This window comes from Actinia tenebrosa, unplaced genomic scaffold (assembly GCF_029948245.1).
Source record: "Actinia tenebrosa isolate PJP-AT-01 unplaced genomic scaffold, QUT_ActTen_1.0 PGA_scaffold15__27_contigs__length_11533743, whole genome shotgun sequence".
Classification (NCBI taxonomy): Eukaryota; Metazoa; Cnidaria; class Anthozoa; order Actiniaria; family Actiniidae; genus Actinia; species Actinia tenebrosa.
In genome coordinates, this window is record NW_028292575.1 from 10,809,769 (window position 1) to 10,826,302 (window position 16,534).

Below are 16,534 nucleotides of genomic sequence, written 5' to 3' on the forward strand. Positions count from 1 at the left end.
AAGAAAAATAACATGTTTATGATTTATTGTTAATAGACTGTGTTGTATGACTTGAAAATAATTTTGAAATACAGAAATTATATTGATATACCAAAGCTTCCCCACTACCCTCTCCCTCTTGAGAGTTTGAACTACGTCAGTCACGTCACTTTGAGTCACTTTGCACTTTGGTGTGAGTGAACAACCAGTGAACAACGAAATCTTCCGAAAACTTTATATTTTCAACGTTTAACGCCTTTGTTACAGCAATAATGTGGCATAAAGCTCCAAAGTACCACAAACTCCCCAAGAGGAAGGTGAGTAGGAGAGTTTTGTTGTCTGCATTCCTGCAGTAGTCAAAGGTTAATCCAAATATCATATTACTCTTGCTATCAGATGACAAGACGATCTTCTCACCTCACTACTCGTGTTTTCTCGTTCATTTTCTCTTGTTTTGGTGCTGGAAGCTCTTGGAAAAGACTTTGAGTGGTACGTATTACTAAATATCTTTTAGATAAAGCTCAAACAAGTCTTTTTTACAGCTTATAAAGCTTATAAAAATGCGCTAGATTTTAATAAACTTTTGGTGTCATTGTGAGTTGTCTCTCGCAGGCTCCGACGAGTTTGAGTTAAAGAATTGATCCTAATTGCGTAGTTTATAAAGCGAGGAGGAGTTTCTTGAGCACGTGGTCATTGTGTAGTAACTTACTGTGCAGTAAGAGGATGAATAATAAACACTGTTAGGAACCTAGAGATTTAATCATGTATGATTCCTTCCTGTCCAGTCAACAACAACCTCAGTTTGCTGCTGCTGTTGTTGTTGCAGTTGCTGTTGTTGTTGTCGTTGCTGCTGTTTTTGTTTTTTTATTGTTGCTGTTGTTCTTGCTGTTGCTTGTTGTTGCTGTTGTTGTTACTGAAACTTCAAGCTTACAATAGGCATCTATCATTTACAGTATTTTTCCACTCATACTGTATGATACATAGCTGTTTCGCATCATCCTCTTTGCTCATGGTTTATATGATGTCTTACAGGTGCCGAGATGAGACATTTGCCCATTCTTCTCTTACTTGTAGTGGTACAAGCTATTTTCACCAGCAGTTTCTTTGGTATGTAAACAAAGCTGATTTTGTTCCACTAAGAAAGAAAATACAGTCAAACAGAAAGCAGGGAATTTTAATCTTCTTACCATGTTGAAACTACCCATTTGTTATTTCCATGGCTGTGATAAAATAGTTATACAATGCCTTCTCGTTTCACACCATGGAGTATCCCGCTTGTCACAGTGATACAATGTTTCCCCATGATATACCATGGAATATCTCTTTTATCACTTGTATATAATAGTTATACAATGCTTTCTCTTGGCATGGCACACCATGGAATATCGCACTTGTATTTATTTTCTTTGTATACACAGCTTGCCTAAAGGCTCGTGTGAACCAGAAAATATGAGTAATGCATGGGATATTCTATGGTATTCCAAAGTATTGTATAACTATCATATGTGATGTTCTTTCTGTGTCTTTAGCTGAGAAATGCAATGATTATTGTGGGTTAAACAGCAGCAAATGTTTGTCTAATGGCCGATGTCTGTGTGAGTTTGGTTGGACTGGTCCTAATGCTGCTTACATCACCTCTGGCCCAAGAGAAGGAATGATTGTAGTAAGTATCATTCTTGTTTTGCAAGGGTAATTAGGGTAACACCCATAGTTGTTATTTTATAGATCCAAGAAATGGCAAATATCTCTATGAATATTTCTTCATTTCTTTCAGGCTGATTTCTGCATGATTAGCTGTCAGTATAACCTTCTCTTCCATAATCCAGATTGTGTCAGCACCAGAACCACCATCAATCCACCCATTACGCATCCTGCTGTCAACGTTGAATCCTGCACAAAAAGTTGTGGGAAATGTAGGTATTCCTGCATTAGACATATAAGAAACCTTACGAAGGGAGGATAGCGCTATCCAACGGTTAAATCCTTATCCAGTGGATAAGTGGAGGCTGCCTTTATATCCAATGAATTTATCCACTGGATAAGATTTACTGTTAGATAACACTATCCACCCTTTGTACAACCAGGCCCTGATCTTGTCTTGATTTCTTTCATATAATCGAATGATTGATGGCAATTTTGTGATGTAGAAATTCTGTGTTTTGCAAGATTGCCTACTAACTTCCTAGCAGCATAGAGAAGAGTTCTGAGTCCTAGAAGCATTAGAATAACAAAATGATTGGTTGTTTGTTTTCTAGTTGAATCTGCAGGTCGCTGCTTAAGCAATGAAAAGTGTCTGTGTTGGTGGGGATGGACAGGGAATAATGCCATGTACGTCAACGATGGACCTTACAAGAACAGGATTGTGGTAAGTATTTACTGCAGTTTTCTATATTTTGCGAACTCAGATATTTCAATGGCTTGTTGTGAAATAACTTTTTTACTGCCGCCAGTCAAGAACATTAAAGGTACGGACTGATTATTTTTGATTTACAGCAGAGAAAAACCCAAATTTCAGCATGCAGCATGTAACTACAGAGTTCGCAGAATACTGAAAATTGCAGTAAATCTAGTTACTATTCCATTTACCTTGTACTTTCTTACATTACCATTAAAGTTTTAATAATCTAAGTAATAGTTATTTTGTTATAGCCTGGGCAATGAGCTCCTTCTCACATCCTCATAACCACCTCACTTTATTTTCCTTCTCTCTCTTTGGATTGGAAGATAATTTGTGGAAATTTCTGATGTTCTGTGTCATAGGCAGATGATTGTATGATAAGTTGCCATTACACTCATAATTATCGCAATCCAGACTGCATCAGGGACAACCAAGGTATGTAGAAACCTCTCTCTTTGATTCATGTATGTTCTAGTTCATTTATGGCACAGTGCTGATAGATTAGGAAAACGTGTGCATTGGCAGTTTTCTTGGACACCAACCCTTAAAGCTCAAAAACCCTTTAGTTAGTAAATGGTTTTCGGAATTTTATTTGGGATGTAGTTCAAAAACCAATTGAAGTCTAATATAGTAAGTGAACATTAAAACTTTATTTGTCAGTCATAGATGATACAACACCGACAGAAGAAACGAATCCACATCCGTCCATAACACCTTCCCAATTGAGTAACACCAATTCCACGTCAGACATCATCACCAATACGACACTCAGTCCCTCCACTCCTGGTTTTAATTCCACCAATAGTAAGTTCTTTTATTTATTATTTTCTATTATTAATTATTTATTGTTGGTGCAGAATTTTTTTAGATGGAATTCAACTTTTATTTTGTCGTGACATTTATCAATACATGTGTTCAGATGATTCTTTAAAAAAATGATAAAATATTTAAACCATGAAATCAGATAAAGCAGTTTTTGATTGGCATTTTACTGTTTATTAGAAGATAATATATATATTCAATGCTCTTAATTGTTGATATAGGTCCTCGGGCAGCTTGCGATCCAAAATGTGAAAAATTTGGCCAAGGGAAGTGTCAGAGTGATGGCAGTTGTCTGTGTTGGTGGGGTTGGACTGGACCTAATGCAACTTACATCACTACTGGCAACTTGACAAACAGAATTAAGGTATCTGTTTTAGATCAGTTTTTGCTTAGAGCATAGAGACATGTTTTCGTTACCAGATAACTACTCCAGGCACAGGAGGGGCAGGCGTAGCTCAGTTGATTGGTGGGCAGCCTCTTAAACTAGAGGTACACGACTCAATTCTTAGGATCTACGTCGTCACGTTTTGTTATAAGTCTGATAGCTTGAGGGGGTAAAGGACATACCTTGGAACATTTTATGCATGTGCCCTGGCTGAGGAAAATTCCAAGGGAAACTCCCTGTAGTTTGGAAATAGAATAGATTACCTTATTTTACCTTTTATTTTTTACCTCAACAAATCATAATTCAAAAGTATGTTATTGACACCAAGAAGTTTTAATAAATATTGATGTCATTATTATATTTTCAAGGCCAAGTACTGCACAGAGCCTTGTCATTACACTCATGATTACATTAATGCGTCATGTGCTACTATACCCACTCCCAAGACATGTGATATTCCATCCAACTCTACACCACAACTACCATGCCTACCAAGATGTGGTCAAGGTAAGTCTAAATAATATTGAGGACTTCTAGATTATCACCATGTATTTTTAGTGGGGAGGGTGTTTGGTGTTTTAGTTAGGATGGTGTGTGGTGGTAAAATGCTTGCCTCTCACCTCTGAGGTCTGGGGTTCGAATCTCAGTTGCCCCATGTGAGCTGAGTTGGTTGGTTCTCTTTCTGACTTCAAGGGTTTTTTCGACCTTCCAGTTTTTCCTCCCTCCTCTCAAAATCAACACTAATTCAAACTGGTTAGTGCTGTGCTTCAGGGTCATACACAGACTGTATAGTGGCTGCCAGAGGTGCCTTCACGTTGGACCCATTCAGTTGGACACAGTTGAGCTGCGCCACTGCCATACTTGGAGTGGTGATTAGTGATTCCTAGTGATTTTTTTGTTCGTATTTGTCAGGTGTGTTTCATGGTGAATGCCTGCGCAATGGCCGTTGCCTGTGTTGGTGGGGATGGACTGGCCCCCATTCTTGTTTTGTAGATGGGGGAGACTACAACAATAGAATCATTGTAAGGTTTGGTTATCTTACTCCATCCAACCACCAACCTACCTACCTACCCATCCATCCATCCATACATCTTACTTTTATTTGTCTGTCCATCATACATACATCCAACCACCCACCAATCTACCCATCATTCCATCTTGATCTATCTATCAATCCATCTCAGCCAATCCATCTTTCTATCCATCTATTCCCAATCATCTGTCCAGTTGCCATCCATCCGTCCATCCATCCATTCATCCATTCATTCATCTTTTCATTTATTCATTAATCTATATTTTTTTTCAGGCTGATTATTGTGAGGAACCTTGTCACTATACACATGACTACAGGAATGAGTCTTGTGTCAAGAATGAAGGTAACTCATCACACTATAGATATACAAACAATCTTGCTCAACAATATCTGCTGATTTACCAAGTCAACTGACCAAGTATTACTAATAGCTATATTTCAGAGACTTATACATAGATTCATATATCTAATATTTCATATACTCCATAGATTTAAAATTCAGTCATTAGGCTAGTGGTAGGAGACACTAATTCAATAAACTGTTTTTCAGATACCCCTTCAACAATCCAAGGGTCACCAGCTTCATTGATTCCTACTGCTACTTCTACTATGGAACAAAACACGAGTGTGAGCAGCAGTTCTGATGTGCCAAGCTCAGCTGTTACAGAATCCACCTTTACCACAGAACAAGCTAACACAATAGAACAATCCACTATGACAGGAGATACCACAGCTATGCATGAAATCTATACCACAGTTGAACTAACTACCCCACAGATATCTACCACAGAACCGCACCCTGTGACAACAGATGAATATACAACAGTGGAATCTATGGCAACAGAACAGCTTACTACAACAGAGCACCCTACGACAACAGAACAACACCCTACAACAACAGAACAGATTACTACAACAGAGCACCCTACAACAACAGAACAACACCCTACAAAAACAGAACAGATTACTACAACAGAGCAACCTAAAACAACAGAGCAACAGCCTACAATAACAGAACATCTTACTACATCAGAGCATCCTACAACAACAGAAGAGCACCCTACCACTGGGTTTACAGAGCCCACTGAGTGGAAAGAACCACTTGAACCAACTGAGGAAACAGATGTGATTGATCCTATGTTGGTGATTGAGCCGTCAGAGTCAACAGAAGCTGCAAGACCAACTGAGGCATCAAAACTCACAGAAGCAACAGAGTCGACTGAGGATACAGTTGTGATTGATCCTATGTTGGTGATTGAGCCATCAGAGTCAACAGAAGCTACAAGACCAACTGAGGCATCAAAACTCACAGAGGCAACAGAGTCGACTGAGGATACAGTTGTGATTGATCCTATGTTGGTGATTGAGCCATCAGAGTCAACAGAAGCTACAAGACCAACTGAGGCATCAAAACTCACAGAGGCAACAGAGTCGACTGAGGATACAGATGTGATTGATCCTATGTTGGTGATTGAGCCGTCAGAGTCTATAGAAGCTAAAAGACCTGAGGCATCAAAACTCACAGAGGCAACAGAACCAACTGAGGATACAGAACCAACAGAGGATACAGAACCAACAGAGCAACTTAAATCAGCTGAAGCAGTGCAGCTTAACAAGCACATGGAACTCAATCATGGACTGGAGGTAAACTAAATACATCCATTATGACAGGGATTCTTAAAATACTTGGGACTAATAGATAAGTGTTTGGATTTCAGAAATTAAGCCAAGATGCACAAGATCCTGCAGCATCAAAGGTAAGCATCATTAAAGTAACTCACTTATTACATCAGGCCTACTACATAATAATAATAATAATAACTTTATGTAACCGGCGGCAAGGCGCTCAGCTATGAATCAGATTGCAAGTGGTTTTGACAAAAGAATTTATTGAAAAATTCACACAACTTTACAATACATGAAAAAAAACGGGAACGAGATTACAGGATATCTCTAATGAAAACAAGAAAAATATTTACAATGAGATAAAATAAATTTGTAGCTTATCTAAATTAATAGCTAAAAAGTTATGAATAAAATACAGTTTTGCTAGATATAAATAGAAACGGAAATACGTAAATTACGTCACAGGTAATTTGAATATTGCATACTGATTAGCAGTGTTTACAATACGCGAGTGAAAATTACTAGGTTGCAAAGTTTAATGTACAAGTCGGTAAACCGTTTAAAATGAACTAAACCAATGGAAAAAGCAATAGGAAAAATTGACTAGAGGTTAACTATGGCTTTAGGTAAGTATTTTAACCTTTGTTTATGACAAACTAAGAATTACACGGTTTACTGAACACGCGGTCGCGACAATGACCTTGAGTGTAGAGTTTAAGTAGCGAACAAATTAAAGGTTGGAAAGAAAAGGTCTTTTATCCCGCAGTTAAGGCTATTTATCGTAGTAAAAAGGTTAAACAAGCGAGTAAGGCGGTAGCGATCCTATAGTAAACGTTTTAAAGAGTTTAAAAGACAAAATACACTCAGCGTGATTACTAAATTACTACTGCGTGAATAACTTTGTACTAAATTACGCGCTAATGCGACTAGCATTACAAAAACATGAAACGAATGCTTAACAAATATATAGATAATCTAAGCTATAAAATATAACGACTAGTTAACGATATTAACATAGATTTGTCCTAAATCTATCCTAGGTATAAGTGTAAAAGGCTTCAAAGATTCATACCTTTACATCGTAGAGAATTCCTTGTCTTGATATGTGCAACGTCTTCAAGAACTTTTACTACACTGATTTAAGCTTAGTTTGGGCCTATTTTTATGGAAAAACCTGCATTCTTAAGGCCTTACACATCCTATGCAATGTTGCACGCCCTAGGCGCAAACAGGATGTCCCAAACACGAACTTACGTAAACAAGCGCCAAACCTAGGCATGACTCACTGTAATGTAATTACGTACGGAAATTATTTCTTGCTTACGCATTTTCCACGCAAACAGTTAACTAAAGAATTACATTCCTATGTGTACACGAGGCATTCCTAATTAAAAATATAGATTTATGACTAAATAATTACTGTCCAAAATAGTGTCTTTTGACTCTGTCACACTTGCCCCTCCTTTTTGTTTGCTTCGTCCTCGAGCAAATTCAGGAACAATGATACGCAGGTGGACTCGTCAGTGCTGAAGTGCGGATCTTGGAAGATTATAGAGGTTGCTGTGTTGGCCTGCCGTTGTCCTTGTGGAACGTCGGAGTACAGGTGCAGCCAGTTCTTCCTCAGACGCATCATCACTATCATCATCATCATCAGGTTCAGCTGGTTCTGTCATTGGTTGAAAGGCGATTGTCATTCCTCCAATGTCATCTTCTTCATCTGATGATTCTGGCGATGCAGTACATGTTTGTCTAGACCTGTCAGCTTGCTTGTGTCGTCCTCGTATCTCCAGCATTGGTCTTGGACACACTTGCATTTCTCCTTGACTAACAACTTTATCTCCTCCATGTCCATCAGCTCTTTCCACGACATATGTATTGTTGTCTCTTCGTTCGATGATTTTGTACACTTGGTTGTCCCATTTATCTTGAATCTTGTTTCTTCCTCTGACTTTACGGTTGCGAAGGAGTACTCGCTCTCCAACTTGTAGTGGTTCAGCCAGTGCTCTGCCCTTCTGGTCATGGATCTTCTTTCTGACGGTAGCAGCTTCCTTCAAGTTTTGTGTCACAGTGGTATAAGCTTCTCGTAGACGAGTCTGGTGCTTGGTAATCCATTGCTGGTTGTCTACTGTCACTTGTCTGTCATCATCAGGAAGTAGAATGTCCAAAGATAGCTTTGCATCTCTACCAAACATCAGGTAGAAGGGTGAGTGTCTAGTCGTTGCATGTGGCGTAGCATTATAGGCGTAACATAACTCTTTCAGGTGTTCAGGCCACCTTCTTTTCTTTTCTGCTGCTAGAGTTCTTAGAAGCTCATGTAGTGTACGGTTGAATCTTTCGCACTGCCCATTTCCTTGAGGATGATAGGGGGTTGTCCTTGACTTCTTAATTCCATACACTGCACACAACTCCTTGACTAGTTCTGCCTCAAATGACTTGCCTTGGTCAGAGTGTATTCTTTGGGGGATTCCATACACAAGGAACCATTCTTTAATCAGGGTCTTGACTACGGTTGTAGCTTTCTGATCACGGGTAGGTACAGCAATTGTAAACTTTGTGAACACATCTGTTAACACGAGGACATTTTCTCTTCCATCTGTTGCAGGCTCAAGCAAGGTAAAATCCATCGCTAGCACTTCCAATGGCCTAGTAGCTAGTAGGCTGCCCATCGGCGTCTTGACTGGAAGGTAGGATCCTTTGGCAATGACACATCTTTCACAATTTGAGATCCATTGCTTCACATCTCCTTGCATACCGGGCCACCAACATCTTTTCCGCAAGAGCTGTTCTGTCCTGTCTTGTCCTTGATGTCCACATTGATTGTGCGCACCCTTCAGTACTTGTGATTTCATTGATGTGGGGAGTAGCAGTAACCGAAGCTCACTTCCCTGTCCGACTCCTGTACGGCGGTAGAGAACTCCATGGCTTTCCTCAATCCTGTTCCAGTGACTAAGCAACTTCCTTGTATCCCTTGTCTCTTGTTGGCTTTGCCTTTTACTTGGCCGACGTCCAAGGTTTCGGTAGTGGAGGAGACGACTGATACATGGGTCCTCCTGCTGTAGTCGTTGGATCTCTGTGAGAGGTGTGGTTGGGAATGAGGTTGCTTGCTCCTCCAGTGCACTTGTCTCTGTGTTGCTTATGAACGCTGCTGATACCATCAAGTGTTGACGTACTTCTTCTGGTAGGTCTGTAGTATTGGTAGAGTAGGCTAGTGTACTTCTTACTTCAACTGTGGTTGGTTCCTCATTCTGGTTGTGACGTCCAGGGCGGTACTTGATCGTGAAGTTGAAGTTTGCTAATTCTGCAGCCCACCTCTGCTCCACAGCTTTCAGCTCACTCTTTGACTGTAGGCATGTCAGCGGGTTGTTGTCTGTGAAGACGACAAACTTCGATCCCAGCAGGTACTCCCTGAACTTCTCACATACAGCCCACTTCAAGGCTAGTAGTTCCAGCTTCCTTGATGAGTAGTTCTCCATGTTTCGCTCTCCACCTCTCAGGCCTCGGCTGGCATAAGCGATCACTTTGACTCTTCCGTCCTGTTCTTGGGACAGCACGGCTCCCAATCCTTCGTTGGACGCATCCGTCTCTAGGATGAAGGGCTTGGTGTAGTCCGGGTAGGCCAGCACTGGTGCTGAGGTTAGTAGATTCTTTAACTTGTTGAAGCTCTTTTGGCACTCTTCTGTCCACAGTACGCCAATCTGCTTCCGGGTGGTCTTGTTACTTCCTCCGCTCCCGAGCTCAGCAACTAACTTGTGCAGCGGGCCTGCCATTTGAGCGAACTTGGGGACAAATCTTCTGTAGTATGACGCGAAACCAAGGAATGATCGCACATCGCGCACTGTCTGGGGGACTGGCCACTCATTAACTGTCTTTGTCTTTTCAGGGTCTGTCTCGACACCGTCAGCAGAGACCACGTGCCCCAGGTAGGACACCCGATCTCTGAAGAGTTGACACTTGGTTGGTTCAACCTTTAATCCATGATGCTTCAGCTTACTGAATACCGTTTCCAACCGCTCAAGATGTTCTTCAATGGTGGATGAGAAGACTATGATGTCGTCCAGGTAGACCATCAGGGTGCGAAGTATGTCCTCTCGGAAGACTCCTTGCATCAACCTTTGGAAGGTCGCTGGGGCATTCTGTAGTCCAAACGGCATCCGAGTGTACTGAAACAAACCCATGGGCGTTGTGAACGCAGTCTTGTGCTGATCATCAGGATGGACTTCAACTTGATTGTAGGCTGATGCCAGATCTATGGTGGAAAAGTACTTTGCGCCACGCAGTGCCTCCAGTGATTCCTCTATCCTTGGTAGGGGGTACTGATCACGCTTGGTTTTCTGGTTCAGCTTCCGGTAGTCGACGCACATCCTCAAGGCTCCAGACTTCTTTCGTACAAGCACTATTGGGGAGGCATAGTTACTCTCACTTGGACATATCACTCCTTTTTCTAGCAAGTCTTGTAGATGCTGTTGCACCTCCTGGTATTGGTTTGGAGGAATCCTTCTGTAACGCTCTGTGGCAGGCACATCATCGTCTGTGTAGATGCGATGATATGTTGTCTTTGTACAGCCAAGGTCCTCCTTACATGAAGCAAACACCTCTTCATTTCTTTCGAACATCTGGAGAGCTTTCTCCCTCTGAAGTTCCGTCCCGGGGAAATGTTCCAGGGTAATCCCGTGAGGGGGTGTCTGTATCCTTTGCCAACGTACTTTGCCCACAGCTTCCCGTTGGGGTGGCATCTGAGGGTCAGCACTAAGGTTACAGCACACTATCACCATGTTATTCTCGTGTAGGAACTCCAACTGCTCTCCTCTCTTGACCATCTCTCCCTCTCGCACAATTCCAATCCGCGTCCTCGGCTTTAGCCATATGTCCTTTGCCGTCTGGTTGGCAACTCTGACATAGTAACACGTCTTGGTAGTATCCACGAGAGTACTGGCCACGGTGAGGTTTCCTTCTACTGGTACACCAAGGGGTTCGATCACAGCATCAGTGCCCCATGATGGGCCTGTGACCAAGATATCAGATTCTGTGAAAGCAGGGACCCAGACTTTGTCTGAGCCGGCTACTTTCACGAACCCAGTTTTACGTTTACTCTTCTTCTCTTCATCTTGCAGGATCTGTTGGTATTGGGGCACCTGCCCAAGAACGTTGGTTCCCAGTAGGCCAGGTACCCTCCTCTGCATTACTGTAGTGGCTGCTGTGTCCTTCGTGATGAAGATGCCGCACCCAGGGACCACCACTCCTCCGATCTCTACTGTAGCGACGATATATCCAATGTAAGGGATGTCCAAACCGTTAGCTCCTCGCAGCTGCAGTAATCTTGTTTCAGGGTGTAGGTCTCCTAGGGTTGGCTGTAGCTTTTCCCTGTAGAACGACTCGGTGATGAGGGTAACCATGGAGCCCGTATCCACTAAGCTTTTCACAGGTACTCCGCCAATCCTCGCCACCACTGTGGGACTTGTCCCGACAAACTTTTCGTTCTGAAAAAGAGAGTTAGAGCCACTACAGTTCCTCTCCACGGCGTGGCTCACTGCCGTGGAGAGCTGGAGTTTGACTCCTTCTGTGGTGCTGCTGGTGCCTTGTCTTTCAGGGGCTTTGGGCAGTTCGGCCGAAGATGTCCAAGCTCGTGGCAGTTGTAACATCTCCTCGGACCACGTGGGGGACTTCGTGGTGGTGATGGGCTTGCTAACTTCATGGTAAGTTGGGTTAGCAGCTTCTGCTGCTCATCCAGCAATTTTTGTTGCTGCATGAGCCTCTCCACCAGGGCCTTCTGTCCTGCTGTAAGCTCTTGGATGGCATTTACTTGGTTGCTCTCCACCAACACCTCCTTGGCCGCTGCATGGCGATGTGCTCCTCTATCTGTGTCTTCCGAGCTATGATAGGCCTCTTGCCTCACCTCGTTGAAGGTCTTCTCGGGATGTTCTCTGATATAGCGCTTGAGATCCCTGCGCAACAGGTTGTCACGCAAGTTCTCAACGAATGTGTCTCTGAGGTTCTGGTCCTTGTTTTCCAGGGCTCCTACGTGTACTCTGGTTATGTGCTCCGCCATTGACATCAGGGCATGGGCAAAGTCCTGGATGGGCTCTCTGTCACCTTGTTTTCTGGCGAAAAACCTCTGGAGAAGCTGGGTCTTGGTGAGCTTCTCCCCGAAGACGTCTCTTAGAATCCTGAAGAAGCCATCCGGGTCTGTCCAGTCATCCACAGGCCTTAGTCGAACTTCATCTCGAGCCGCACCTTCTAAGCTATGGTACAGGAAATCCACCGCCTCTTGACCAGTTAACTTCTGGGCAGCCACAGACCTCTGTGCATCTGCTATCCAGTCTTCAAGCACTTTGTCGTCTCTGCCACCAGCATACTTCCTCAGCTTCTTCTCCCTTGGCACTGTCACTTTTACCACTGGTGCAGGAACAGGTTGGGCAGGGGGTCCTCCTTCAGCCTGCATGCCATCCAGCTGTGCCTTGAGTGCAGCCAATTGCTCTGTGAGTGCAGCCACAGCTTCTTCTGCCATGATTTCAGTCTCGTTCCCGTTGGTAAATAATCAGTAACTACTAATGTCAACTTTCTTGCAATCCCACTTCTGACACCAAAAATGTAACCGGCGGCAAGGCGCTCAGCTATGAATCAGATTGCAAGTGGTTTTGACAAAAGAATTTATTGAAAAATTCACACAACTTTACAATACATGAAAAAAAACGGGAACGAGATTACAGGATATCTCTAATGAAAACAAGAAAAATATTTACAATGAGATAAAATAAATTTGTAGCTTATCTAAATTAATAGCTAAAAAGTTATGAATAAAATACAGTTTTGCTAGATATAAATAGAAACGGAAATACGTAAATTACGTCACAGGTAATTTGAATATTGCATACTGATTAGCAGTGTTTACAATACGCGAGTGAAAATTACTAGGTTGCAAAGTTTAATGTACAAGTCGGTAAACCGTTTAAAATGAACTAAACCAATGGAAAAAGCAATAGGAAAAATTGACTAGAGGTTAACTATGGCTTTAGGTAAGTATTTTAACCTTTGTTTATGACAAACTAAGAATTACACGGTTTACTGAACACGCGGTCGCGACAATGACCTTGAGTGTAGAGTTTAAGTAGCGAACAAATTAAAGGTTGGAAAGAAAAGGTCTTTTATCCCGCAGTTAAGGCTATTTATCGTAGTAAAAAGGTTAAACAAGCGAGTAAGGCGGTAGCGATCCTATAGTAAACGTTTTAAAGAGTTTAAAAGACAAAATACACTCAGCGTGATTACTAAATTACTACTGCGTGAATAACTTTGTACTAAATTACGCGCTAATGCGACTAGCATTACAAAAACATGAAACGAATGCTTAACAAATATATAGATAATCTAAGCTATAAAATATAACGACTAGTTAACGATATTAACATAGATTTGTCCTAAATCTATCCTAGGTATAAGTGTAAAAGGCTTCAAAGATTCATACCTTTACATCGTAGAGAATTCCTTGTCTTGATATGTGCAACGTCTTCAAGAACTTTTACTACACTGATTTAAGCTTAGTTTGGGCCTATTTTTATGGAAAAACCTGCATTCTTAAGGCCTTACACATCCTATGCAATGTTGCACGCCCTAGGCGCAAACAGGATGTCCCAAACACGAACTTACGTAAACAAGCGCCAAACCTAGGCATGACTCACTGTAATGTAATTACGTACGGAAATTATTTCTTGCTTACGCATTTTCCACGCAAACAGTTAACTAAAGAATTACATTCCTATGTGTACACGAGGCATTCCTAATTAAAAATATAGATTTATGACTAAATAATTACTGTCCAAAATAGTGTCTTTTGACTCTGTCACATTTATTAATGTCTCTATATCTTCTAGCCGGGCACAAGTGCCCTACTAATCGGGGAGACAATACTACTGTATCAACTACATGTATCATTCCCTAAGATAACCTGGGTAACAATGATGATGATGATTAGGCAATCATTGATGATCATCATTCCCTTTGAAAATTACTTCATTAGCATCGACCTTCCCTGCTACAAATTCTGCTAAGCATGATGTGATACTTAGGGTGTATTTAGATGATATTGAGTGTGATGATGTTAATCATGATGATGATCAACATCATTAATGGGAAATTACCATTCATCGTCATTTTCATGTTGAAAATGATGATTGAAGATGACAGGTGTCACACTAAAAACTAGCATGCAATAACAATCACTACTATAGCTAGAAGTATGAAATATATCCTCACACAATAATCTAGATAGACAAAACAGATAAAAAACGCATGCGTAGGAAATAAAAAAGGATGGTCAATTTCAACCAGTGATTCACTTTAACAGGAACGATCACCTGCTGAAACCAGTAAAAAACAATCTTCAGCATCCAAACTGAGCGTTACCATGGTAGCATTAGGTACCCTCGTCATCATCGTTGCAGTCATTGGTCTAGCCACCATGGTGAAGCATCATGGGAAATGCTTCAAAAGCCATGTCGGGTACCGACAGCTGGGAGATAATACGTACTTCGTTAATGAAAGAGAAATGAGCGATGATTTAACTAAAGTTCTCTAATGACCTAATAAGAACAAATTAACTAAATATGAGAAACCCCATACTTAGAGCTGAGCCCCAGAGCATCTGGGGACAGAGGGAACCTAGGAATAGAGGGGAGAGTGTAATCACTCAATCCTGAAAGGGATGTAAAGTAGATTTAAGCAGGCATTCTTGTATGTCATATAACCTACGAAAAAAAAAAAAGGCTGGAATAATCGCATTCACGCAATAACATTTTATACAGTTACGGGGTACCTGTGTCGTGTTCCAACACAGGAAGCCCAGAAGTGGACAATTTTTGGTTGAAATTGTTATAATTTTTTATAGATTTTTTACCAGAAAAAAAATTCCCCTAAGTTATTATATTAGAATAAAGAGTTACAAGATTTTTGTAATGAGCAAATAAAATACTTTTTTGTGATAATTTTTTTGAATAAAATTTGACGGAAAATCAGGAATCGAGCTCTGGAATAAGTATTTGGATTAGGCGTCGGCTCTCTGGATACTGGATGACCTGGTTGGACGAAAATGAAATTTCGGCTTAACTTCTTCTGTCAACTGAAATTCAACTTCTTAAAGTCTAAAATTTGAATTTAAAAAAATTTGAAAGACGCCGTGAAACCTAACCGTAGCAACGTGACAAGCTTGTGTGAGTCATTGCACGCGTGACCGAGCGTGACTTGGAAGTAGAGCGACGGCGCATCACATGATTGTCATTACGCCAAGTGTAGTGTTTTGATGAGTAATGTTATAATAACGAAACGGCTATTTATCTCCACGTGTAGTATATGACGTGGATTAGATCGTGACTAATAGTTTTCATGAATCAATGTTGATCAAACCTTCGATTCATGTGCTCTTGATAAAAAAAATAATGCTCTTTGATCGAAACTGCAAACCGTGGATTTATTCAGCCAACCGTGCATCCGTACGATAAAAAACAATATACAATGGATCTATTACATATCTATTTGCACCATTTTACTTGTAGTTAAACCTACGTTGACGCAGAAAGGTACTTGTTTTTTAGATCGAGAATTTCCATCTCGATTAGTCATAGTTTCTCGTACAGGTGTGTGTATTTTTTTGCTAGATGTCGTTAGTGTTTATATTATGTGATCATGTAATGATCATGAGGGTCATATTATGATTAATGCACGTGTAAACCAAATGGTCGAGTGGACATGAAGAGGATTAAGGATCCACCTAATGGCTGACACATGCCATGCAACAACGTTATAGTACAGAAGTCTCTAGACTTGTACCACTAAAAGTTGAAGAATAATCGAAAAAGAAGAATTGTTCTTAAAATTCTGTAATTCTTTTCCTGTACGTCAGTCGGAATATTTAGCGTCATTAATATTGGGCATCGTTGCTCACTTTGTTTACATTTGGACTTTATATATTGCCTTTGCTGGTTTTTGGCTGCTAAGGCAACCGACCTTTGATTTGAGAATCCCAGAGTCAGGGCCGAGCGTTGCACCAGCCGTTATGTCGCACTGTTTTTCCTGACTCGATTTCCTTTCCGTTCGATAATGGAGTCTCAATTGTTCTTTTCTGTTTGAATTATTTGCATTGATATTAAGAGATGGGTCTAGGAAAGGCATTGACCCGTAATAGCACGAAACGCAGTTACTGTTTTTAAAAAGATAATATGTTTGCGAGAACGACTTTTAAATGACTTTTACTATGAGCTAGTCAAGAAATACACTCATATGCAGACATGTCATTCATTCACAT

The 16,534-nt window shown here is 41.0% G+C and overlaps 1 protein-coding gene across 3 annotated transcripts; it reads left to right on the forward strand.

Annotated features, from left to right (window-relative positions):
- Positions 1-39: 39 nt before the first annotated feature.
- On the forward strand, positions 40-15,009 carry LOC116301683 (uncharacterized). Of its 3 annotated transcripts, XR_016119852.1 has the most exons (17): positions 40-296; positions 376-468; positions 1,012-1,086; positions 1,509-1,642; positions 1,754-1,892; positions 2,235-2,344; positions 2,740-2,812; positions 3,038-3,181; positions 3,421-3,563; positions 3,953-4,091; positions 4,497-4,606; positions 4,891-4,960; positions 5,168-6,261; positions 6,336-6,374; positions 7,284-8,446; positions 8,846-13,256; positions 13,671-13,734. XR_016119852.1 is itself a non-coding variant. In XM_089030369.1 (15 exons), the coding sequence occupies exons 3-15, from the start codon at positions 1,020-1,022 to the stop codon at positions 14,810-14,812; spliced, it is 2,493 nt and encodes an 830-aa protein (XP_088886495.1). In that variant the 5' UTR covers positions 44-296; positions 376-468; positions 1,012-1,019; the 3' UTR covers positions 14,813-15,009. The 3 variants fall into 3 exon arrangements, 2 of the variants coding, with proteins under 2 accessions (XP_088886495.1, XP_088886496.1); XM_089030369.1 differs by lacking the exons at positions 7,284-8,446; positions 8,846-13,256; positions 13,671-13,734 and adding an exon at positions 14,582-15,009 and having other exon boundaries at positions 44-296; XM_089030370.1 differs by lacking the exons at positions 40-296; positions 7,284-8,446; positions 8,846-13,256; positions 13,671-13,734 and adding an exon at positions 14,582-15,009 and having other exon boundaries at positions 369-468.
- The last annotated feature ends 1,525 nt before the right edge of the window (positions 15,010-16,534 follow it).

What these genes read in the sequence shown, in the direction of transcription:
- LOC116301683 (XM_089030369.1), top strand. Translation starts at nt 1,020, where the DNA reads ATGAGACATTTGCCCATTCTTCTCTTACTTGTAGTGGTACAAGCTATT. An exon ending in CACAAAAAGTTGTGGGAAAT is followed by an intron (nt 1,893 to 2,234) that starts GTAGGTATTCCT and finishes TTTGTTTTCTAG; the next exon opens with TTGAATCTGCAGGTCGCTGC. An exon ending in CTGCATCAGGGACAACCAAG is followed by an intron (nt 2,813 to 3,037) that starts GTATGTAGAAAC and finishes TTTATTTGTCAG; the next exon opens with TCATAGATGATACAACACCG.